At 47.8% G+C, this 24,317-nt stretch overlaps 1 protein-coding gene and 1 long non-coding RNA gene across 4 annotated transcripts in view; one reads left to right on the forward strand and one right to left on the reverse strand.

Annotated features, from left to right (window-relative positions):
* Positions 1–14,168, reverse strand: part of LOC122124239 — a 28,441-nt gene extending 14,273 nt beyond the window's left edge. The window contains exons 1-2 of one of the 2 annotated variants that reach the window (XR_006150508.1): positions 14,156–14,168; positions 2,124–2,197 (exon numbers count right to left, since the gene is read on the reverse strand). This is a non-coding gene — a long non-coding RNA (uncharacterized LOC122124239). Of the gene's footprint in view, positions 1–2,123; positions 2,255–14,155 lie in introns of those variants that run through there. The other variant, XR_006150505.1, reaches the window with a different exon arrangement.
* The window catches only part of Nr4a3 (nuclear receptor subfamily 4 group A member 3), a 39,703-nt gene continuing 26,235 nt past the window's right edge, over positions 10,850–24,317 (forward strand). The window contains exons 1-4 of one of the 2 annotated variants that reach the window (XM_042698949.1): positions 10,850–11,011; positions 13,482–14,488; positions 18,265–18,394; positions 18,821–18,993. In XM_042698949.1, the coding sequence (XP_042554883.1) occupies positions 13,484–14,488; positions 18,265–18,394; positions 18,821–18,993 (1,308 nt within the window). In that variant the 5' untranslated portion in view covers positions 10,850–11,011; positions 13,482–13,483. Of the gene's footprint in view, positions 11,012–12,019; positions 12,042–13,481; positions 14,489–18,264; positions 18,395–18,820; positions 18,994–24,317 lie in introns of those variants that run through there. The other variant, XM_042698959.1, reaches the window with a different exon arrangement.

The raw sequence follows: 24,317 nt of genomic DNA on the forward strand, positions 1-24,317 counted from the left end.
CAAAGCTAAATATAAAATGACTTTTAGACCATCCAGGTTTCTACTCATTTCTAATTCATGGACAGGAAAGGGCTGTAATGCTGGCAAAATTTGAACTATCAAGGGCTAGTAAGAGCCATTCAATGACTACAGTTAACTGTCATGTGGGCCAAAACAGCTTTATAAAATATTACTACTAAAAGCACATTTCACATATAAGAACCTCCTGACTACAGCAATCAAGTACTGAGATAGAAGGCAGGACAGATTCACAGTACTGAACTGACCTAAAAAAGCATTCCACTTTTGAAGTTAAAGTATCATAAAATAAGCTCAACACTATTGTTTTACAGATGATGATATTTAAGCCTCCAAAAGACTGTTACCAAAAGTCAGGCATCTTCATGGCAGCAAAGGTAGTCCCAGCTCTCTGAGAAGCAGAGACCTCTAAGAGTTCTTTGCAATACACAGCATCTCACTCTTTGAAAATATGGTCAAGGCAGTGAACGTGTACACGTGAGGAAACATAGTTTCTTTCAGTGCCGGGTTGAGGAGAAAGAGTTATGCAGCTATATTTGGAAAGAGGTATTTACTTCGTCAACTCTAACTAAAATGCAGATCTTGTTTCAGAGGCATTATATCCTAAACTGATTTATCACGCATAAGCAATAACTTTTCTCTTCCAAATTAGTGTGGTCTTCCAGAGTTTACCAGTGATAGGGGAAAACATGACACCTTAACCAGACTACAAGCTTCTCCTGTTATTACTGATGAGTGGGAAAATACTATTAAATGAGATTATAAAATATTATTAGACTTCCACCATTAAGAATCCTTTCCATCTCAGATTTCTAGCTTTTTTCTGAAATTTTCTATGACACCAAAAGTCTTTTCTGTTTATTATATTGCTTTTTATTTGTTAAAATAAATTTTAATATTCTGTTACATGGACTTCTAACAAATCATGATCCCAAAGTATTTTTGATCCCAAAATATATGCATTTTATTTCTGCATATCTTTTTTTATGAAAATCTAGGTATGTTGTTTTGGAAAAGAATAAAAAATTCAAAAAAGAATTTACGTTTAACTAGCTATACACAGATGTCATAGTCTCCAATTTTCTAAATATTAAAATGTTTCCAGAAGATTAATATCCCCTAGCCTATAGTATCCAGCTCATCAATGACACAAAGAACAAAAGTCAAACCAAAACTCTACCAGGAAAAAAAGAGAGACAGAGAGATCATAGCAAATCTTCCTACGCAACAAGCAAAACTGCCATTTCCTCCTGTCACCACGGAGCTGCCTGTGTTTCTGGCAAGCACCTTGACAGGTATGCTCCCAGCAGGAACATCCAAAGTTCAGGCAAAGAAAACAACTAATATGTGACCTCATATACTTCCGTTCATGCGAAGAATGTCTGAGTCCATCCAATCTTCTACTTCTACTATGTCTGCTCTTCATGTGGATTCAAGTTATATGAGGCATCTTTTATGAACATTTACTGATTACAGTGAACATTTTTAGGTGACTTAGAAATGTCAGAGATGGGTAAGGCATGTTTTTGAAGCTTATGGTTTGACAGTTACAGGCAATGGATAAAAGAACACAAAACGCAGGCAGTAAAATAAAAATTTTATGAAAGACGATGAGTACAGTGTGCGTTTACTTCTCAAGCTAGTTTTTGTGGAAGGGTAAATTTTCAGAGGAAGTGGCCAGAATGGAGAAAAAGGAATTGCATAGCGAAGAGAATTACAAACAAATTGGAGGAGTTGGACGCATGCGGGAAGAACAGTGAGGATGCCAGATTGACTAGGACAGGAAAACTGTGTGGAAGTAAGAACTGGGTTTTACTATGAAGACACTATGCGGTTGCTGAAGACTTTTAAGGATGTGAGCAATAAAACATAGGGTATATTTGGAAGACTAATCTGACACTAATAGAATTTGTAAGAGAAGGAAGGTATGTAGGTCAGATAGAAAATTACAACACTCCTGGATCCCTGAGCCAGGAACATGTGAAGTATACATACATCGTCAGGTGAAGTTACTAAATTTTATGCATGTCTCTTAAATACAGTATGCAGTTTCTGCACTGATTCTAGAATACTTGAACTTAAAATTTTTGGCTTATTATTTTTACCTTAGGTAATAACTTCTGGTTTGGAATTTGGATGTGGCCTTTCCTTGTTGGTAAAAGTGATCACCATTCTCTACCTATTAGCAAAATCAATAAGGCAGCATGTTATTGCCTCGTTACAAGAGTATTGAAAACAATTCTAAAACCTCGTTTTGTAAAAACAATCACTTTTCTTAAGTCTTCCCCAAATCCCGTATTTTCTATTCCAAGAAAAAGTTTTTTCTTACAAACAGATTAGGCCTATAAATGAAAGAGAGAAGGAAGGAAGGAAGTTAGGAAGGAAGGAAGGAAGGAAGGAAGGAAGGAAGGAAGGAAGGAAGGAAGGAAGGAAGGAAGGAAGGAAGGAAGGAAGGAAGGAAAGAAGGGAGGGAGGGAGGGAGGGAGGGAGGGAGGAAGGGAGGGAGGGAGGGAGAGAGATGGAGGGAGGGAGAAGGAGGGAGGGAGATGGAGGGAGGGAGGGAGGGAGGGAGATAGAGGGAGGGAGGAAGGGAGGGAGGGAGAGAAGGAAGAAAGAGAAAAAGAGAAGGAAGCAAGAAAGGAAGGAGGAAGGAAGGAGATAAAGAGAAAAAGAAAGGAGAAAGGAAAGAGAAAAGTACTAGGCTGCAAATTGGTAGGTTACTTTGTAGCCAATTTTTAAGATTTTTCTGCCCTCAGAGCCAAAATTGCTTTATTTGGTGTGTGTCAATTACACATGAATGGCCCTTCAAAAAAAAAAAAAAAAAAAAAAGGGCCAGTAGTAAAGTTTTCATTATGTCACAAATTAACATAGTCTTCTTCAATTTGGTTTCCCAAAGGAAGAGATTTACTATAAAGTCTCGAATTTCACCTGAAAAAGTCACAAAAAAGTGATTTCGAAAACTAAACGTGTCATCTGTGCCTCATCACAGAATATACTCAATTTCTAATGATTTTAGAAAAACAGCCCGATGACTTTAGAAAAGTTAGAGGTGAACTGATACTGTTTAAAAAAAAAAATAGGTAAAAATGAATTCGTTTGGGTCACCGGAAGAATATACATACTTAGGGACCTGCAGCGTTCTCCACGTCTTCCGATCCAAAAGAACCCATTCCAGCAACTGGCTAAGCAGGTCAAACTACCCCCAAGGAACTGAGATTGTGCACCTGGCAGACACTGAGGAAGGAAAGGCTACAAAAGGAGGACAGAAAGAGGTTGGGGGGGGGGGGAGGAGGTGGGAGGCCCAGGAGTAGCCCGGACAGAGATCCCCGGGACTCACTCCATGCAAAGGGAGAAATGTTTTCTTTACCGGTTATTCTCAGCCGCCAGAGAGCAGATTTTTTTTTTTTTTAAGGTAAACACTGATACCAGTTTGAAATTCACCGAAGGAGCCCAATTCTCCTGAACAAACTCGGTTAATATCTTTATAACGACCCTGATGGGCAAGGCGTTAGAAACCAGTAAACCACGCAGTGAATCCCTAATTTTAGGGCTCGCGCTGATCCCAGTTCTGCCCGAGATGGCTGAGACTGAAAGGGGGAAGAGGGTGGTAGAGGCATGGGTGGTGTGCAGAACACAGATGAGATTTTTGTTGTTGTTGTTGTTGTTGTTTTTGACAGCATGGAAATAAAAAGTATTTTTAAACCTTCTCGAGGGTGCAGAGTTAGGCAAGAAGTAATACGTGGAAACTGTCAAGTGCTTCTCTTAACACACCCACCCACCCACCAGATACCGCCGCAGCCGGCTGGGGGAGTCTCCCCTCCGCTTGCCTGACAGCTTCACTTTCTTTGAGGTCTGGAGCTGGTGATCACACTGGCCCGTCACGGTATTTTCAGTTAACAAAGTAGTTACTCAACGGGGGGGGGGGGGGGGGGGGGGGAAGCCACCAAGGAGCCGAGCAGCTGCTGCTGCACCCGTGATGCAAGTGCAGGATGAGCCCCGGGCCGCCACCGCCGCCCCGGCTCCTCCGTGACGTCCGGGAGGGGTATCCCCGGCTCTCAGGAAGTGGTGGCCGCGGACGGCTCCGCCCCGCGCGACTCCGGGCCGGCCCGGCACCCGGGCGGGCGGGGATCACCGTCCCCCTCCACTCCCCGCCCCCGCCCTGCTCGCCTTCCCACCCGCACCCCTCTCCCATCCCACCCAGCGCGAGCGCGCACCGCCCTCGGGCCGCGCGCCCCGCCCGGCCCGCCCGCGCCGCCTCTCCAGGCGGACCCCGCATCCCCACCCCGCCCGGTTCCCCTCCGCCCGGCCCGCGCGCCCCACGGCTCACAACCCACTCACCCCGACCCCCGGCGCCGACATCACCGGTCACCAGACAGGGGGGCGGAGGAGGGGGGGAAGAGAGAGGGAGGGAGGGAGGGGGTCGAGCCGAGTCCAAGATGGCGACTCCACCGCTCCCACCCCCGAAACCGTCCGCACTCGGGGCGGGGTCGAGGAGCCCCCCCTACCACCACCACCACCATACACACCCCTTGACGGGCGCGGCGCACTCGCGCCCGAGGCCTCCCGCTAAAAATAGCCAGGCCCGGACTATATTTGGTTCGGCCGGATCCCGGCGAGGCCGAGCGCGCGCGCGCGCGTACGCGCGCACTCCGCGCGCCCCGCCCCTCCCGTGCCGCCCGTCCTCCTCCAGCCCCGCCCCGCCCCGCCCCGCGCGGCGCTGAATGGAGCGGGGCGGGGGTGACCGAGGGGAGCCTACTCCGCTATCTGCCGCGCGCGCCGGCGGCGGGGCCAGGCCAAGCGCCGAATTTAGTAACATCGCCTGCGTCAATCACGCGCCTCGCGTGCGTCAGCGCCGCGCGGCTCCAGGTCCTGCTCACCACCGCCCCCCCTCCTCTTCCAGCCATTGAATGGATACAATGTAGCAGCGCCCTCCTGCCTTCGGAGACTGGAGAGGAACGCGCCGGGGCGCCGGGGCTCGGTTCCTCGGCGCTAGGTCAACTTTTGGAGCATCCTCCCACAGAGGTCTCCACACCGGCAGCCTGCCTGGAGTGGAGGTGGAGGCGAAGAGCGAGAGACACACGCAGCCATCTATGTTGCTTTCAAGTTTCTGGTCCTGGCTGGAAGCTCCTTCGACTCTGAAACAAGTGGTGCGGACCAGCGGATCTTTCCCCTTCAACTCGGCCGTCCCCACCCGCAAAAGACCCGGACGGGTCAAAAAAATAAAAATGTCCCATCTGAGTCAAGCGGACCACCCAGGGTTCTGTCTTGTCCATTGTTGCACTCGAAATATTTTCTCAGAAACCCATTTCTAAAAGGGACAGCAGCCTTCGCAATTAGGAAGCGTTAAAGGGTGACATGTTTGTTTTGTTTTCAGCAAGAAACTCACACTGAAATTCATCATTTCCAGGAAGATTTTTTTCTCTCTCTCATACAGTCGCCCCCAGCCCAGGCTTTGGCCACACCATCTCCCGACAAATGAGTCCCAGGAGACCAGAGGCGGTGCCCCAGGGAGAGACAGACTAATAAATCCTGTTGATTGATTCTTGAGATGTTTCTTTTGAGCAATGGAAGGGGAAGCATCTGCCACCATCAAAAAAAAAAAAGTGAAAGTGCTAGGTGCGAGTTGCATTTCTGACCCGGCGCTGGGGAGGAGGAAGGATCTACAACAGCCACACTCCGCTGTTCAACACGTGTGTGTGTGTGTGTGTGTGTGTGTGTGTGTGTGTGTGTGTGTTATGCACATTAAGTAGTTTCTGGGGGAGGGTGCAGGTGGATGAGAGATGTGCACTTCGTTGGATTACAATGTGTCCAGTTAGGAGACTCACACCATGAAATTCAAATAAAATAAAAATCCGTATCCCTCGGGCCATTAGCATCCCGGGGCGAACCCGTGCGCCCAGCCTAGGCACCGAGGGCCAGAAAGACGTACACAGTTTTAGAACCTTTCCACGAGGAAAGCGCAGCTGCACCTCGGGGAGTCTTCGGGCTGGTGGTGGGTGCCAGACTCCTTTCAGCCCTCGGATGCCAGGTCACTCGGAGAAGCTGGCTGGCGGAGCTTTCCCTTACCCCCCCTGACCCCCGGGCTCAGTGCCTCGGGGCAGCCCGGAGAACGCGCCAGCAGCACTGGTCCCAACTCTAGTTCCTCCCCCCCCCCCCCACCACCACCCCGGCCTGACAGCTGGGCGGTCCCGCCTGACCCGCGGGGCGGGCTCCAGCACTCTCCCGAAAACGCACGCCCCAGCGGGCAGCGGCACCACCGCGAAGGGGCGGGCCGCGCCGAGCGCAGCCAGCCCTCCCACCCCACCTCCCCACCCCACCCCACCCCCGGGCTGGATGGGGCAACTACCGCTCACTTTCCATTGTGCGGTCCGGGGAAAACGCGCGGGCGCGCGCGCGCACACACACACATAAGCACAAACACACACTCAGACACCCTCCCTCGCACACGCGGAACCGGCTGGGCCAGGGGAGGGAGGAGGAGGGTGACGTAGCGTCCCATGGCGTCACATTGACGTATCGCATTCCAGGCACTCTATGGAGAGGCCGCTAGGGCTCCTGTGGCATAAATGACGTGCCGGGAGAGCAGGCGAACGCGCAGCCGGGAGAGCGGAGTCTCCTGCCTCCCGCCCCCCACCCCTCCAGCTCCTGCTCCTCCTCCGCTCCCCATACACAGACACGCTCACACACCCGCTGCTCCCTCACTCGCACACACACGCACACACACTACACACACACACACACGCTCGGCGCACACACACTCTCCACTCTTTCTCTCGCGCGCGCTCACACCCCTCTCGCCGGTGCTAGTGCCGCGCCGCGCCGCGCCGCAGCCGGACGGCCCCTCCTGGCTCACTTTGAGACGCTGACAGCGCGGACAGCGGCCGTGGAGGTGGGAAGCGCGGCGGCCGCCTAACCGCCCACCCCTCCCTGGGTCGCCACCGGAGACCGGACGGCCGGCGGAACCTCTCGGCGGCGCTCTCCCATGAGTCGGGACCGCAGCATCTCCCCGCCAGTCGCCCACCGCTCCTGGGAGCCGCTGGGCTTGTACACCGCAATCCTCCCGGGACAGCAGCTGTGACCGGACACCCCCCTACACACACCACCACCACCATCACCACCTGGCTTCCCAGTGCAGATTTCGAGGCAGCTCTCTAGAAACTCGCTCTAAAGACGGAACCGCCACAGCACTCAAGTACGTATGGGATGAGTCCAGCTTTATTTTTTTTAAAGGCCGGGATGAGAGAGTGTGTGTGTGGGGGGGGGACTTGCTTGAAAGTTGGCGCGCTGGGAAGCGTCGCTCCCGAAATGGATAACTTTTGAGTGTGGGGTCCACCACACACACACACGCGCACGCACACACACACATACACACTCGCGCACACACGCACGCGCCCCCCCCCCCCATCTTATTCCCGCTTTATTTAGCTTTGCTTTGCCAAAGCGATCGGTGGTGGGCTCTGATGGGAAACTTTTCCCCGGTGAGCGGGGCCTTCGGGGACTCTGGAGCTTGTGGGATTCCTCTCCCCACCCCCGTAGAGGCGAAAAAGCCTCTAACAAAGAGGAGGACGGGGATTTGCGCTGTAGCAGTTCCAGCGATGTAATTCAGGGTATTTCGGCTCTAGTTGTCATGGTAATGATGCTCTCGGCGGCGGCGGCGGCGGCGGCGGCAGGGAGTTGCAAGCCGGGGTGATGAACGGCTGTAATTTTCCTGCCTTTTAAGTAGGATTGGAAGTAGGGGCTTTGGTGAGTCCGAGTGCAATGTACCTGAATGGTGGAAGGGAACTGGTTGTCTGGAAGAAAGCTTGAGACTGTGGGGGGGGGGAGGGGGGGAGGCTTGGGAAGGGGGGGGAGGAAAGGTCTTGGATAGCAGTGGCTAGAGTTTGCAGAGAAGCCCGGGAGATCTCGGGAAAGAGGTCCTAATTGTAGGAATGTGGCTTGTTGTATTGAAATGAGCCTGGGGCTCCGCGAGGCACGTCTGCCTGGCGTCGCCGCCCGGCCGGTTTAACACTTGTCTCTTTGGAGGTAATCGGGTTGTAATTGCTGACTCGCGCGCCCCGGCACGCGTGGGGACGGTGTCCCTTCTCCTGCGGAGGGCTTGGTTTTACGGTGTGGGAAGGACAGAGTTTACTTCTCACGGATAGAATTCGCGCTTTTGGAGGAAGTTTGCCCGGCGTGTTTTTCCTTAACTCTTCCGTAGAAATGAAAGTTCTCGGTGGCGAGAGGAGAGCGGGCCTGCCGAGCGCAGCCTGCCTGCCGAGACTGGCTTCCAAAGAAAGGCACCTCTCAAACCTGTTGGAATCTTCGGGCCGTCGGAGGGAGGAAGCTCTCGGCCCCTTGATTTCCAAGAACGTTCTCGGAGGTTGCCTTTTGTTGATGCCCCCTTGGATTACCTAAGAATTGCTGGCCAGGAGTTGCGTGATTGGAAATCTCTACCAGCTGCTATCGCAGGATTTGGGGGGTGGGAGGGGGGATGCCGGGAGGAAGAGAGGTGCAGGGCAGTCCTTCCAGCGCGAACCCAATCCTAGATCTCCCCTCCCCACCACTGAGAAGTGTTTTGTTTTTGTTTTTTTAAAATAGAACCGGACTGGGTGGGGGAAATAGAATAGCTGCCCAACGCGGATCGTGGGCACAATGAATGAAAGTACTTTATTCGAGTTATTGTAGCGGAACACGATGCGCTGTAACGTGACTTTCAAAGACTCCCCCCAACCCCCACCCGCATCCTACCCGGGCCTCGCTTCTCCCAAGCAAATCCCGCACCTCTTTCCCCGGGACCCTGCGCGCGCGCTCACAGAAATTCTCCCCGCGGTTTGTCTAGTCTCCCGAGGTCTTTCTGCGAATCTGCCTTCTCCCGGGCTGTCCGCGTCTGCTCCATGCCTCTTGCCCCCGCCCAACCTCCGCCCCCACTCATCACGGATGGAAACTCCGCGCCGGAGCCCGGGTCACAATGGTGTGTTTCACGGTTTCCTCCACACACTTCACCACCGGGAGGGGAACACGGGGGTGTTCCTTTCGTCTGCCCACGAGAAAGAAAGGGGCTTTGACAGAGGTAGTTATTTCTTCCTAATTTACAACCCCAAGGCTCTGTGCCCCGGACCCCGGCGGCCGCGAACCGCAGCAGCAGAACGTGTTTCCAGGCGCAGAGCCTTTGCCTAGGTAACCGGCGATTTGGGGAGGGGTGGAAGGGGCAGAGGAGAGGTGGGGGGGGGGGTGGGGAGAGAGAGAGAGAGAGAGAGAGAGAGAGAGAGAGAGAGAGAGAGAGAGAGATGGGGCGCTCCGCTGGGGCAGTAGGAAGAGAGATCCCTAGAAAACGCTGGGTTTCTGGACAGAAACCCCTTCCGTGGGGACACGAGACCCGCGCCCACGGGAGTTAATAAGAAGCCTCACCTTAGAAAAAGACTCTGCTTGTAAGGTGCCTCGGGAGAGGCAGGGATGCAGACACCCACAGTGGGAGGGGGGTGAGGACGATGGCTGGAAGACCCCCCCCCCCTTTTGAAGATGCGAGGAGACGAGTCTATGTTCTTGCGGTGGGAAGATCTACTTGGGCCAGCGCTACAGTTTTCTGTGGGAGCAGCTTGGGTTGGGGGGACGGAGGGGAGGAGGGTGACAAGGGAATCCCCCAACTTCCTAGTGGTGGAGGGTTCCCAGGACCTGGTAGCTCGGAGTCCCCCCCCTTTTTTTTCTTTTACTACAAGCCAGAGCCAGACACCGGAGTCACAGGAGAGGAAACTTACACGACCTGCTCTCCAGCGCCTTGGAGAGGTTTTGTTGTTGGCTTTGGGATTTTTTATTATTGCTGTTATGATTTCTTCCATCCAGTTCCTACCCTTCGAACTGTGCCCACCCGGAGCAAAGGGGGCGCCATAGGCCATTCTTTGCGGCAATCAGATCCTTTCCCCTGGCCAGCCCAGCAGCGTTTTCAGCTGCAAAGTTTCGTTAGGGCTGTGCGCTGAGACCCTGGCTGGGCGAGCTGCTCCCGGCGCTCCCCCCGGGATGCGCCCCTTCAAAGCCACCGGTGCCCGGAGAGCCTCAAAGCCGCCCCACCCTGGAGGACCCCGCCTGCTGAGGGCAGGGGACCTTCCTCAGCCCGCCCCACCAGTCGGGGACGCGCCGGCTGCCCCGCGCCGGTTCCAGCGCGGCTGCTGGCTGGCCTTCTTTCCACTTGTGCCCTTTTGTTTGTTTGACCCTTGGCCCCTGAAACTCGCGGCTAATAGAAGTGAAGCTCCATTAGCATTTAGAATGAAAAGCCCGGACTTTTTTAATTCCTCGAGGCATTCACGCATTCGTTCCAGCCCTGGTGCATTTCCTATGCAACGTATAAAATTCGTATTTGAGGGGTGGGGTGAGGGGTAGAGTTGGAAAATTGCCTATGTTCCGCTCGTGCACACCCACGGACTCCCAAATTCCGGCTGAAATGGGTCCCTCAAGTGTTCACTTTTATTTGGTTGGGGTTCCCCCCCCCCTGGATTTCGAGGGCTCGGAACTAATCATGGGGGGCAGAGATTAATTTGCGGGCGTTGACAGGCTGCGGGGGTTTTCTCAGATCGCGTGCCACAAAGCCGCGGAGCAGTGGGCTGCTTTCCCCAAGACAATGTGACGCTTCCTGCCCTGGGATTCTGGGACCCCTTAAGCACCTTTCCTTCACCTTAAGAGCATCCTTTGCAATAATCATCAATATAATTTTTTAAACCCTTTTCAACCGGCTCCCGTACCGTCCTCCCCACCCACCCACCCACACGCACTCTCCATTTGCCCAGCAAAAGGGATCAGCGACCCAGCCTGGTCTCACCGCCCATGTGTGTTTTCTCCTTCTCGATGCCTGCAGAACCCACTGCGGGAGAACGCAGCCCGGCAAGCCCGGGCCCTGAGCCTGGACCCTCTGCAGAGCCTGGCAGCACCAACTCGCCTCGCGGGACGTCTCCTCCTCCTACACTCTCAGCCTCTGCTGGAGAGACCCCCAGCCCCACCATTCAGCGCACAAGATATCCTCCAGGTAGGTTTGAAAGCAGGACACCTTAACCTTCAGGAGCCAGGGAGAAGTGGGTGGGAGAACCACACACTCAGCAGGCAGGCTGGTCAACTTGCCCAGTGCCAACTCAGCGGCTGCTGGCCCTGTATTTCACAGCGCAGGTGGCTTCCATGCACGAAGCTCCTCTGTATACCACACCCTGTTGCTACCAAATGGAGCAGCCAGATAAAAACTAAGCGCTGCATTTCTCAAAATTACCTTTTCCCTAAGAAAATTTGCAAATATTCCAGTAGCTTAGGATCTTGTATACATTTTCATGTCTTAATTTTCACTCTCCTCTTATATCTAGTATATTGGTTCAAGATGTATAGGATTACTTAGAGCACTAAAGAGCATTTGTGTTTATATAAAACCAGAATCACTTGGGTGATGACGTTTGAGAGGTTGAGCTTCAAGGGAAAGGGGGAACATAATTGAACCAAAAGCCAATGCATAAATAGAAGTTTGGCAAAAAAAGAGAAGGCCCAAACCCAGTAGTTTGCACCACCTCCTTAAAAATATTACTAAGTGTTAGGCCTGGGTAGGCACCAGAAATATATGCAGACCAATTGAACAGAGTCCCCAAAAGCTCATCATCTTCCAGCTGGAAACTTCAGGGAGACACAAAAGAAATCAGTAGTGAATGACAGTAAAGACAGAAAAGACCAAGGGAGAAATCCCAGAGGCACTGAAGGGAGGGGAGAGGATAGAAGAGCAGTGTTCTTTCTATTAAATGATTAGCTTTTCATTTCATCCCAACAAACTGGACACTAAGATAAGTAACCCTCAACTTCAGATTAGTTCGTATGTATTTAAGAGCCTTTCTTGAAAAAAGACAGGCCTGAACTAGCCTCTCTCTTTCTCTCTCTCTCTCCCTCCTTCTCTTTCTCCCCCCCCCCACCTCTGTCTCTGTCTCTCCCTTCATCACTGCTTTTTCCAACAGGCCCTCCTCACCTTTTTTCAAGTCAAGATTGCATCCCATACCCGCATGACTCAATCAGATTTGGAAATGTGGGTAAGAGAACTATGTCAAAGGAAATGTGAAGAACTCACTTTTCTATTAGTCACACCTTTTACATCAGACACTCCAAACAGACCAGAAGTACCTGGTTTTCCTTTGGCTCAGAAAAACCAACCACCAGAAACTGCCCATTTTACCACTTCTATTTAACTATGAAGAAGGAAAGTCATTAGATAGATCACTCACTAGCATCAATAATTCTCAGAACCTTTTCCCCCAGTTCCTCTCTGAGCAGCAGTAGTCAGCTTGGATACCAGTCTCTTTGGGGCTCCATGTAGTCAAACTAGCAGAGAAAGCAAATCTGTTCCAAAATTGCTTTCTTCTTTTCTATGGATCTAATTCTTTGATCATATGAAAATACCTACTTACTTGCCTATTATGAGTGAGTGTTGTCATAAAACAGCCACTGATAGCTTATAAATCCAAATTAGGAAACATATATGTGTGTGTATGTGTGTGTGTGTGTGTGTGTGTGTGTGTGTGTGTGTGTGTGTGTGTATGTGTGTGTGTGTGTGTGTGTGTGTGTGTATGTGTGTGTGTGTGTGTGTGTGTGTGTGTGTGTGTGTGTGTGTGTGTGTAGTGTATGACAGAGAGCAGATTTGGTGGGTGTGCTGTTGCAGCTGCTGATCTTTTTCTTTGCAGATGGCACAAACTCCCCCGAGTCCATTTCCTGGGCCTACATTCCCACTTCGCCACCTAGCTGGCTGAAGTCATCAACAGGGTCCAGTTTGTACAGGCTGCTAGTCTCGTGGAGAGGAATGGGAAGGGGGTGGGAAGCAACCAACCACCAGGACGTGTGTGGGCAGCCTCAGTTGGCACTTGTAAAATGTTACAATGTCACCATCTCTCTTGGCCAGTAAGTCCCACATAGGACATCTTTTTGACTAACTGGTAGGTTTACAAATCAGTGTGTGTGTGTGTGTGTGTGTGTGTGTGTGTGTCTGTGTGTCTGTGTGTCTGTGTGTATTTGCGCGTGCGCGCCATGGAAGAACCAATAGCCTCTTTCTCCTAAAAGTAACCAACGGAGCATTCACTGGCTTTCCTTTTGTCCTCCTGCCTTATGGCTGAGGAGGTCACTACCTTAAATTTATAGGACTCAGAGCTACTTATAATAATAATTCATCATTAATAATATCATCTCTGGGTTTATGAGAGAAGACATCAAGTTTCCAGATCTGGTGGAGAATAAAGCAAGGAAGAGAAGATGGGTGCAGACATTCTGGGTAGGCCAGCTTCTGGTGTCCCTCAGCCTCTTTGTTCGCTGGGGATTCAGCTGTCTTGCCAGGGAGGAAGAGAGTAAGCCACCAGAAGGAGGAGAGGATGTCACCTCCTCTGGCTTCCCACATTTAGACAGCAGTTAACCTGTTAATGCTGCCTGTTAACCAGGAAAGAAGTGTGGCCTTGCTCCTGAGACCTTCTTGCCTGTCCCTGCAGATATGCCCTGCGTGCAAGCCCAGTATAGCCCTTCGCCTCCAGGCTACAGTTATGCAGTGCAGACCTATGGCTCGGAATACACCGCGGAAATCATGAACCCTGACTACGACAAGCTGACCATGAACCTCAGCAGCACGGAGATCACGGCCACGGCCACGACGTCCTTGCCCAGCTTCAGTACTTTCATGGAGGGAAGCAGCTATGAACTCAAACCCTCCTGCCTGTACCAAATGCAGCCGTCGGGGCCGAGGTCTTTGATCAAGATGGAGGAGGGCCGCGCGCACGGGTACCACCATCACCATCACCACCATCACCACCACCACCACCATCACCAGCAACAGCAGCCACAGCCACAGCAGCAGCAGCCGCAGCCATCCATCCCTCCTCCTCCGTCTGGTCCAGAGGACGAAGTACTGCCCAGCACCTCCATGTACTTCAAGCAGTCCCCGCCGTCCACCCCCACCACGCAGGGCTTCCCCCCGCAGGCCGGCGCGCTGTGGGACGACACGCTGCCCTCTGCTCCCGGCTGCCTTGCTCCGGGCCCGCTGCTGGATCCGCAGATGAAGGCGGTGCCCTCGGTGGCCGGTGCGCGCTTCCCGCTCTTCCATTTCAAGCCCTCGTCGCCCCACCCGCCGGCGCACAGCCCCGCCGCCGCCGCCGCCGGCGGCCACCACCTGGGTTACGACCCGACGGCCGCCGCCGCGCTCAGCCTGCCGCTGGGAGCCGCGGCCGCCGCGGCCGCCGCCGCGGGCAGCCAGGCCGCTGCGCTCGAGGGCCACCCGTACGGGCTGCCGCTGGCCAAGAGGCCGGCCACGCTGGCCTTCTCCCCGCTGGGCCTCACGACGTCCCCCACGGCGTCCAGCCTGCTGGGAGAGAGCCCCAGTTTGCCATCGCCGCCCAACAGGAGCTCGTCGTCCGGGGAGGGCACGTGCGCCGTGTGCGGGGACAACGCCGCCTGCCAGCATTATGGGGTGCGCACCTGCGAGGGCTGCAAGGGCTTCTTTAAGGTGAGTTGCATGCCCACCCTGGACAGCCCCCCTCCTCTCCCCTCGGCAGCCAGCCCTGTGCTGAAACACACATCCAGGCGGGTGCCCTTCTCCTGAGAGGTGACGGTCACATACCCTTCTTCTGAGAGGTGACAATCACTTACCAGGGGCCTGTGTATAAGAAGCTGCCCAGGTGAACTTGAGGGCTCTCCTTCTGACCTTGAAATGACCTTAGGAGGGTCCCCCCCCCCCCCGACCCCCACCCCAGGGCAGAGCTTTCAGTAGATGCTCAGAATGATCTATGACTTTAACAATGCAAAACCCTCATGGCAGTATTGTCTGTCCATCTAGGCTGTCTGAGAGATAGGATCTGCAGGGCAAACTCTCGGGATCGCTGGATCTCACTTAATCCTCCCAGTAAGAAAGAGCTGGGACTCTTAGATAGAGCTGAGATTGAGTAGATTGAATTTTGGTCACTCACCAGCTTTTTTTCTTTTTCTTTTTTTTATTCACAGTATCTCACAGGTAGGTAGATAGTGGTGGTCCTTGCTTCATAGATGAAGTGGAGGGTCTGAGCCAAAGCAGGGTGATTTAGACACCAAGGAGGAACACTTAGAGGCAAGAGGCTGCTCATGTTTGTGTGCACCCACCCAGTGCACATGCTTTTCATAGTTCTGCAGAAAGAGATTCAGGCAACTACCTGGCTCGATGCAGTCTGGGGCAATTTCTTCTGTAGAAAATAGATGTTGGAGCCTCACCAAACCACTCTATTCTCTGACAACCTCTGAGCTACAGCTGCCAGATTTCAGCATTGGTTTGAAAGGACCAATTCTCCTTTGGTCTCCTAGACCCACGGAAGAAACTCACACTGGGAAGGTCTTCATCCTCCCCATACACATGAGGAAGTGAAGTCCTGGGATACTCAGACCCAGGGCAAGCTTATGCTTGCCCGGTTTAACAGTTAGTGTAATGGGTCCAACTGGCTTGACTCTAGTGTTCAGTGCTCTCACCACCACTTTGAGGGTCAGGATTGGGCAGCTGTCTCCTTTTCTTGCCGTTCTGCCTTTTGTCATTCATTCTCAGACTGCTTTAGGCATTTCTCTACCACCTTCTTCACCCCAACCTACTGCCCCTTCATTGTTTCAGGCATTTGCAGACTCCACAAGTCATACAAGGAAGCAAGATACTGATGGTAACTAGGATCAGAGAGGCCAAGAGTCTCTATGAGAGCATGCTGGAATTGGAGATTCAAATAGAAGCCCTAATCTGTCCCTTTCCAATAACACGAGATTAGGCATGATACTTCTTACTAGGCCTCAGTTTTCCTCTCAGTGTGTACACACACACACACACACACACACACACACACACACACACACACACTTTATAATCTTTTAGAGACCATGAACAGTACATTGTAGAATGAAAACTACATAGTATTTGTAAAATTAATGTTATGGGTGGGTGTACACACCAACAAACAACAGTTAATTTTTTTAATTAATTCATTTTTTATCATCACACTTTAGTTGTACACAGGGAGTTTTATTGTGACATTTCCACCCATGTAAGTAGTGTATCCGAGTTATCCTCCCTGCCCCCGCCTCTTCTCCCAAACCTCCTCCCTCTCCTTAAAGCAATTGCAACAGTCATTTTTTATGTTAATTGAATTTTCTATTTAAATGGGAAAACAGTTGCGGGATGATTTTGCAGCACATTAAGTGCCCTACAGGTATGTCAGATTATGATGTTTTCAATGCAAAATCTTAGGTTGCATTGAACCTGAATGTTGGCCTTTTTTTTTTCTGTCTTAACTATTTGTGCTCTTTTAGTTACTTTCAAAAAACTGCATTGGTTTAGCAGGTGGATGTTACAGCATTCCAGTGGAAATGCTTAAGGGCAGTAAAACAGGCAGCAGAAAGGAAGAAAAGAAAGACACACAGCTAGGAGAACTGTAATTAACCATCCCTCAAATAATTAAGGGTTCACCAAAAATATGGTGGAAACATATTCCAAACCTAGAAATGTTCATGAAATATTTCCCCAGCAGCTTTTCCTTTTGCTTCAGTCATCCCTTGGAAACAAATCTATACTTGAAATGGAGGGGGTAGGAAGAGAAGAACCTACCCCACAGATCTGTTAATTAAGGGAATGGGAGCAGGTTTTACCCAGTGGCTTTCTACCATTAAATTGAATTCTTTAAAAATGTGACATGAAGTGCAGTTAATGATGGGAATTCAGTGATTGAACCGTAACGATCTCTCCCTGTCCTTAAACTGTGCAGGCACACACAAATGTGGGGAAGGCTTCAGGTTATTGGGAAAATGTATACCTGAAACAAAATGCCAACAGCATTTAAATTGGCATATCGCCTTGAAGATAATGGCAAGGAATAGAGTGTTAGAAATGACTGCATGTTCAATGAAAGAGGGCTTCATTCAGGAAAAACAACTTCCTATCCTTGCAGGCTGCTGAGAACTTAAATGCTGGAAACCTGAAGTCTGTGTGTCTTGAAATTTTGCATTTTAGACTGGGAAGACATGGCTGAGATTTGACACATATATTACATTTTACATAAGCAATCCAGAAACCACATCCTAAAATGCAGTTACAAGAGGATACTGTCAAGATTGAAACAAGGGAATAAAGATGATGGAAAATAAAGGGTTCAAAGTAAACCCAGGATTTTGGACACAAAGTCCAAATTACCTACCTTTTTTTTTTGTTTTTTGTTGTTTTGTTTTTGTTTCCCCCCCTTTTATGTAGCCCAGACTTCCCAAATAAATTCTAACTTTCTTTCTATATGGGGTTGTATAGATCCAGGTAAATTTGAGCAATAAAAATGCATCCACTTGCACAAATGTTTTCAATTAAAAAGCAAGTATTCTTTTACATTTGGAGCATAAAATATGTTTAATTATCCTTCCATGTGTCACTTCCAAATCCTATGTGATTCTGAAAAATATGGGGTTATTTTTATATCCAAGCCCAAGTTTATGATATGTCTTTTACAATATGACTTGATTGGTTTTGCATCAATAGTCATTTATTAAACAACCTATTAATGGGAATATTCACTGAAAGTATATGACTTTCATATTTCTTTTTTCTGTTCTTATTTGCCTTTGAGGTTTTTCTTCCTTAGCTATGATAGTGATTTTTAGTGTCCAGTTTTAAGATTCTGTTTTCAAAGATTGAAAGTGGCTAGATTTCCATATTTATGCTTTAAAGATTAAATAAACTACATAGGTCAATGAAGTAAATTTCCTTTTGAATTGGAATATTATTCTTTACATGTTTAAGCATGATAAATCCTGATTCTTTTTTTATGATTTCATCTCTATTGGGTAACAAAGCCAGCTACTGCGATATTTGACTTACAATAGTGATAGCATGAGAAGTACATCTCAGATAATTCTGATTTTATTTTAATAAGGTCAGCAATAATCAGGGGAGTGAAACAAGTAGAAAATTGTTCCCAAAGGGATATTAAAAGTGGAGATAATCTAATCCTCCAAGGTATGATATGTTGACCTGGTAATTTCAGATATGATTTTATCATTCAGAGTTGGGTGTCTCATGAGACTTGCCTCAGAACAATCCAAGATGATTTTCATTGTCAGCAGCTAACACTAATAAAATTGTTTTTCCTGCAGGCTAGCGTGTTAGGAAATTAAATTTATCTAATTATACGAATTGCACTGTCGCTTTTCACATTGTAATTAAAATACATCTTGTCAGGTCTTACCTCTTTCCAGAAACTAGTAGTTGACTATCTCTGTATTGTCTTTTCTCAGAGAACGGTGCAGAAAAATGCAAAATATGTTTGCCTGGCAAATAAAAACTGCCCAGTAGACAAGAGACGTCGAAACCGATGTCAGTATTGTCGATTTCAGAAGTGTCTCAGTGTTGGGATGGTTAAAGAAGGTATGGATGTACTGCTTTCAACAGTTTGCTTTGTATGTTCTCAGATTTCACTAACAACTGCTAATATTTACATCGGGGCATCACATTTTCTCAGTTTTTTTTCTTTCCAAGATTTTTATATGTTTACATTTTATGCTTCATATTTACATTTAAATATAATTGAAGACTACTTATTCTAATTTCTCAAAATCAGTAGAAAGCCTGTGTACAATACCTCTTGCTTCTATTGAATTCCTTACCAAATGTAAGCATGCAGTTTCAATTCACATTAGATTTTCATTAAGTATTACTCCAAACTTATGACCACTTTCAAACAGTTGATCTCATTAATTGCCCAACTCTGTGTTTATGTTCCTTGGTGTGATTTATGCCTATTCAAAACATAATCTTGAAACGTGGTTTTCTTTTTCTCTCTCTCTGCATCAGTTGTTCGTACAGATAGTCTGAAAGGGAGAAGAGGTCGGCTGCCTTCCAAACCAAAGAGCCCACTACAGCAGGAACCTTCTCAGCCCTCTCCGCCTTCTCCTCCTATCTGTATGATGAATGCCCTCGTGCGAGCTTTAACAGACTCCACACCCAGAGACCTTGATTATTCCAGAGTAAGTTTTATGATGTCCTGCTTTCAAATGTATGAGCAGAATGTCTATTCATGATAATAGCAATGAGAGTTGATTAGCTTTGTGCCTAACATCATGCTAGACTGTTTTTATACCCTTTCTTATAGTTCTCATTTCATTTAGCAATTCAGTGCACCCATTATACCACATAACTTTTGCCTTATTGGTTCTCTAAATGCCTTAACAAATGACCCTGACAGAGATGCACCTGTCATACCCATTATTGCAGGAATCTTGGTAGAGCTGCCAATGAAAATCTGCCCAGGAAAACTACAATCTGTAGATTCTCCCCTCCCCCTCCCTGCATGCACGCACACACACACACACACACACACACACACACAATCTAGACAAAGTGACTTCTAGGTTTTTTTTGTGTGTTTGTTTTATTTTCATATTGTGATCAAACCATTCGAGTGGACCTCAAGTTATCCTTAAGCAGTTTAGCCAATGGCATCCACATTGATTGGACCTGCTGCTTATTCAGAGGGATTAGACCATTGATGGAGAGGAGTAAGCTCTGGCCTTGACATCAGGGGTCTGGGGTGGAACCCTGCTTCTGCTGCTCCCTGCCTGTGTCACCTGGCTCCTGCTCTTGGCTCTCTCACCCCTACAGTGGAGATGATTACAATATTTAACTCCAGAGGGGTATTTTGAACATCAGTCACAGGAATATGAACACATTTGGAAAAAACCAGAAATGATCACTAGTGTTGTTATTTAACTTAACCAAAACATATCAACATCATTATTTCATACAGAATGTAGTGAAACATCACCATTTGAATTCTGCAAATTCCCACCACCTGCCATACTTGAAAAACACAAAGAGCCATAAGAGAATTTTCTGAAAAATGTACAAATGTTATTCTAAGGCCACCATTCGAATCCTTTCTTAAAAGGGATTTCAAGAAGCAAACTTCTAGTAAAACAGAATATAACTGAAGAGCATAGGGAAGGAGTAAAAATCATAATTACCATGCAGTGATATGTCGTGTGCTACATTGCTTCATTCATCCTTTAAAGAAGCACAGGTTGGGCTGGGAAGGTGGCTCAGTGGTAGAGCGCTTGCCTTGCATGCCTGAGGCCCTGGGTTCGATTCCTCAGCACCACATAAGCAAAAAGAAAAAAGCCGGAAGTGGTGCTGTGGCTCAAGTGGTAGACCGCTAGACTTGAGCTGAACTGCTGAGGGACAGTGCCCAGGCCCAGAGTTCAGACCCCATGACCAGACCCCCCAAAAAAAAATTAAATAAAAATAAATAAATAAAGAAGCACAGGTTGATGGGACTATTATCCTCACTGGAAGACAAGAAAATATAGTCACACATAAAGGTACCAGGGCAGAGGTAATAACTAGTGGGCAATGACAACCACATTTTGCTTTCACCATCTCTAGTCAGCATTTTAAGCTTCTGATTGACTGTGTGGCAATTGATATAAGTGCATCTTTGCTGTGTGCCCTCTTTTTAGGCTATGGTGTTGACAGCAATGATTGATATACTTGCTGTGATCCTCTTGTCCTCATACTCACCCTCATTATAGGCTGTGAAATCTCCTCTCTGCACCTGATCACAAGACTCCATGAGAAGCATAGTGGATTCTTAGCACCAAAGATTGAGGACTCTTATTCTGATTACAAGTAGTATCTCTTGACTACAGTCAGGTCTCAAATACTAGTGTAGCAGAATAATGCAGTGGTGAAGAGTGTTGGCTTTGGAAACCTGCAATCCTAGTGGAAAAGCCCCACACCACCACTTACTAGTAGGTGACTTTGAGCAATTGGTTAGACTGTTTGATGCCTCAGTTTCCACATCTGTGTCATAATATAATAATATCTACTTCCTGGAGTTGTTTGTGAGCATGAAACATACTAATATTTGTCAATGAGTTGACACTGTGCTCTGTATGTTATCTTTTTCCTTGCTTTTATGCCAATACTGGGGCTCAAACCCAGGGCCTCGTGCTCTTTCTTGCTTAGTATTTTTTGCTCAAAGTTGGTGCTGTACTACTTGATCCACAGCTCCGCTTCTGACTTTTTGCTGGCTAAAACAAGAGTCCTCAACCTTTCAGATTTGTCTTCTGAGACTGGCTTGGAATTAGGATCCTTAGATCTCAGCCTCCCAAGCTGCTAGGGTTACAGGCATGAATCACAAGCACCCAGCTGGTAGTTATCTTTATCAGACTTCCTTACTCTGCCAGTTGTTGAATGTGTTAATGAGCATGACTATCACACACATCAGGTACTGAGCAGCAGTTACACCATGAAGGTAAGCGTTACATTCTCCACTGTACTGACAAAAGAAATTAACACTAGGCGAAGCTAAGGAGTCAACTTGCCCAAGATCATATAGCTAACTCACACCTGAATACAATCATGTGTCTGAGACATTGTACCCAAAACCTGTGCTCCCTAATAACCAGAGTTCCATCACCTCACTTGTTTCAGTAAAAGTAGGTGCTAGAATTCCCAAAGACTTTTGAGAATGAAAACTCTGCTCCCCGAAGTACCCTAGCCCCTGTCTATACAATCCAACAGCACTGATGAAGCTAGTAGACAGTGCCTTAGCTAGGGTCAGGCACACAATCTGACATTGTTGAGAGTATTTAACATCACTGTTGATGGCCAATCCAGAGAAGACTCCAAAAGAAATACCTTGTTCCAAATTATCCAATTATCAGTTTTCTGCCTTAATTACACATTCAATGGCAGAGCCTCCCAGCACTTTGAGTTGTCCCAGCTGGGAACTGTCTCCACACTGAAAAATCAATCCAGTATGTTTGTTTGCCTCTGCACCATTCAGTCTGTTAGTCTAGTGTCATCCTCCTCATCAACAAACATTTATCCAATTTAATTGTTAGCTTTGTCCAAAATAGTGGATTGACCATGTCACAGTCTGGGTCACACTGATACTACCTTTGGGGCCTAGCTCCATTTTGCACAGCATATTTATTTTAATTGCATTGTTTTTGGAATCAGGTTGGACCTCATAGCTTGGGTTTTCCTGCTTTCAGATAGCTTTTCCAAATTATCCAGAAGTTGGACCCAAATCAACTAAATTAAAAGACTTTTTAAAAAATACAGTGAGTTTTTCATCAAAAACTTGGATGAAGGCACAGGAGCATGCTGATCACATTTGCAGATGACAGAAAGCTGGGAGGGATTGCTAATCTGATGGATGTCAGTATCAACATTCGGAGTGATCTCGACAGGTTGGAACAGGAAGGGCTGAAACCATCACGGAGAAAGTTAACAAAAATAAATGTGAAGCTCAGTATTCTGATTTTTTTTAAAAAGGGAGAGCTTTGGCTTGTCAGTGGCTCATATTAAGAAGAAACTCAGGAGTTTATCCCATAGACACTCAATATTATCTGACTGAATTACCTGCAGCAAAAGCAGGAGTATGGAACCAGAACCAAATTGCACATGCTTCCATAGACTCTGCCCCATCAGACCACCCTTCAAAGACAGAGTCCAGTTCCAAGATGGGATTTAAGAGGAACATAGATTCACTGTTCCTGGAAGCTTATAAGGGATGTTTGGAGAAAATGGAAATATATAGATCAGAAGAGAGATTTGGTGAAATTAGGTCACTCTTGCTCTATGGAAAAAAAGAAAGAAAAAAGACTGTTGTTCCCCTTGGTAGATCTAGAACAATAAGGGAGGGGTGTCTCTTCTATTTCCATCTTGCTCTGAGAATAGGCTCTCTTAAGCCTCCTACCTATGGTAGGAGTGAGATCAGAAACACATGAAGTAATCAAGGAGAACATATATCGATTCTTCACCATGGGAAAGGTTATTATAGATGGCAACAAGCCCTTCCTAATGTTAAGATTTTATAATCTTGAGGTTTTCATCTTAAATGCAAGTTTTATATATGCATAAGATTGTACCTAGTTCAGTAACACGGTGTTTGTCAAGATTAGGATTTGTTTTATTGTCTATTAGAACAGTACAGAAATGGAAACAAAATGAATTTGAGTGCTTACTTTGAACCAGGCACCATCACATACATTTTTATAGAGTCCCACATAAGCCCCCAAGTCTTTGAAACATAATTTTTATTTCAGTGTTTTGTTTAAAGACTATTATATTTTCTCTTTAAATTTTATACTTACCAATTCATATAACTGGAAATGATCTTGAAATCACCCAACTTCTATGTGTTGAGAGGAGTAAATGAAGGCCTAATGGGGTCAGCTCACTTGCCTAAGGTCTGGTGGGGTGCTGGGATGAGCTCCAGATCACAGTAGTCAAGGGTCAAGGTTTGAAACCGGCCCAGGCAGGAAAGCCCATAAGCCTCTTATTTCCAGTTAACCACTAAAAGTCTGGAAGTGGAAATGTGGCTCACGTGGTAGAGCACTAAGCCTCCAGCAAAAATGCTAGCCTTGAGCAAAAGAAGCTCAGGGACCAAGCCCTGAGTTCAAGCCCTAATACTGGCATGCATATACATATGGTTGTGTGTGTGTGTGTGTGTGTGTGTGTGTGTGTGTGTGTGTGTGTGTGTGTATTTGCCAGTCCTAGGGCTTGAACTCAGAGCATGGTCCCTGAGCTTCTTTTGAAGCTCAAGGCTAGCACTCTACCAATTGAGCCACAGTGCCACTTCTGGCTTTTTCAGTTTATGTGGTACTGATGAATCGAACCCAGGGCTTCATGCATGCTAGGAAAGCACTCTACCACTAAATCACATTCCCATCCCCACTTATTATATTTTTAAGCATAATAATAGTTGCTTTTCTAAAAGGCCAACCAGTAGATACAATGAAAGACACTTCAGTTTTCATTTGTACCTACCTCATCCCACTCTACAGCAGTAACTAGTGTTAACATTTTAACATATATTCACAACATATATATGTATATATGTATATTATTGTGCCAGTCCTACAGCTTGAACTCAGGATCTAGGGCACCATCCCTTAGCTTTTGTGCTCAAGGCTAGTGCTCTGGCACTTGAGCCACAGCTCCACTTCTGACTTTTTCCCCCTTTCTTAGTTAATTGAAGATAAGAATCTCACAGATTTTCCTGCCCAGGTTTTGAGCCATGATCCTCAGATCTCAGCCTCCTAGTAGCTATGATTATAGCTGTGAGCTACTAGTGCCCAGCTATATTTAAATAAATATTTGAAATAAGAATTTGCCCTGTCCAGTTTGAGTCAAGAGTGGATGAGCCAATACAATATATTTATGGGGCTGGATTTTCTCAGTACATCAGATCAATAAGAGAAGGGGAAAATACTTGTCAGCGGGTGTGTTTTAATCTTCTTGTCACAGCATATGTGCCTGGAAGGTCGAAAGTACACAAGCG

Source organism: Dipodomys spectabilis, unplaced genomic scaffold, assembly GCF_019054845.1.
Source record: "Dipodomys spectabilis isolate Male_0828 unplaced genomic scaffold, ASM1905484v1 ptg000006l, whole genome shotgun sequence".
Taxonomy (NCBI): domain Eukaryota; kingdom Metazoa; phylum Chordata; class Mammalia; order Rodentia; family Heteromyidae; genus Dipodomys; species Dipodomys spectabilis.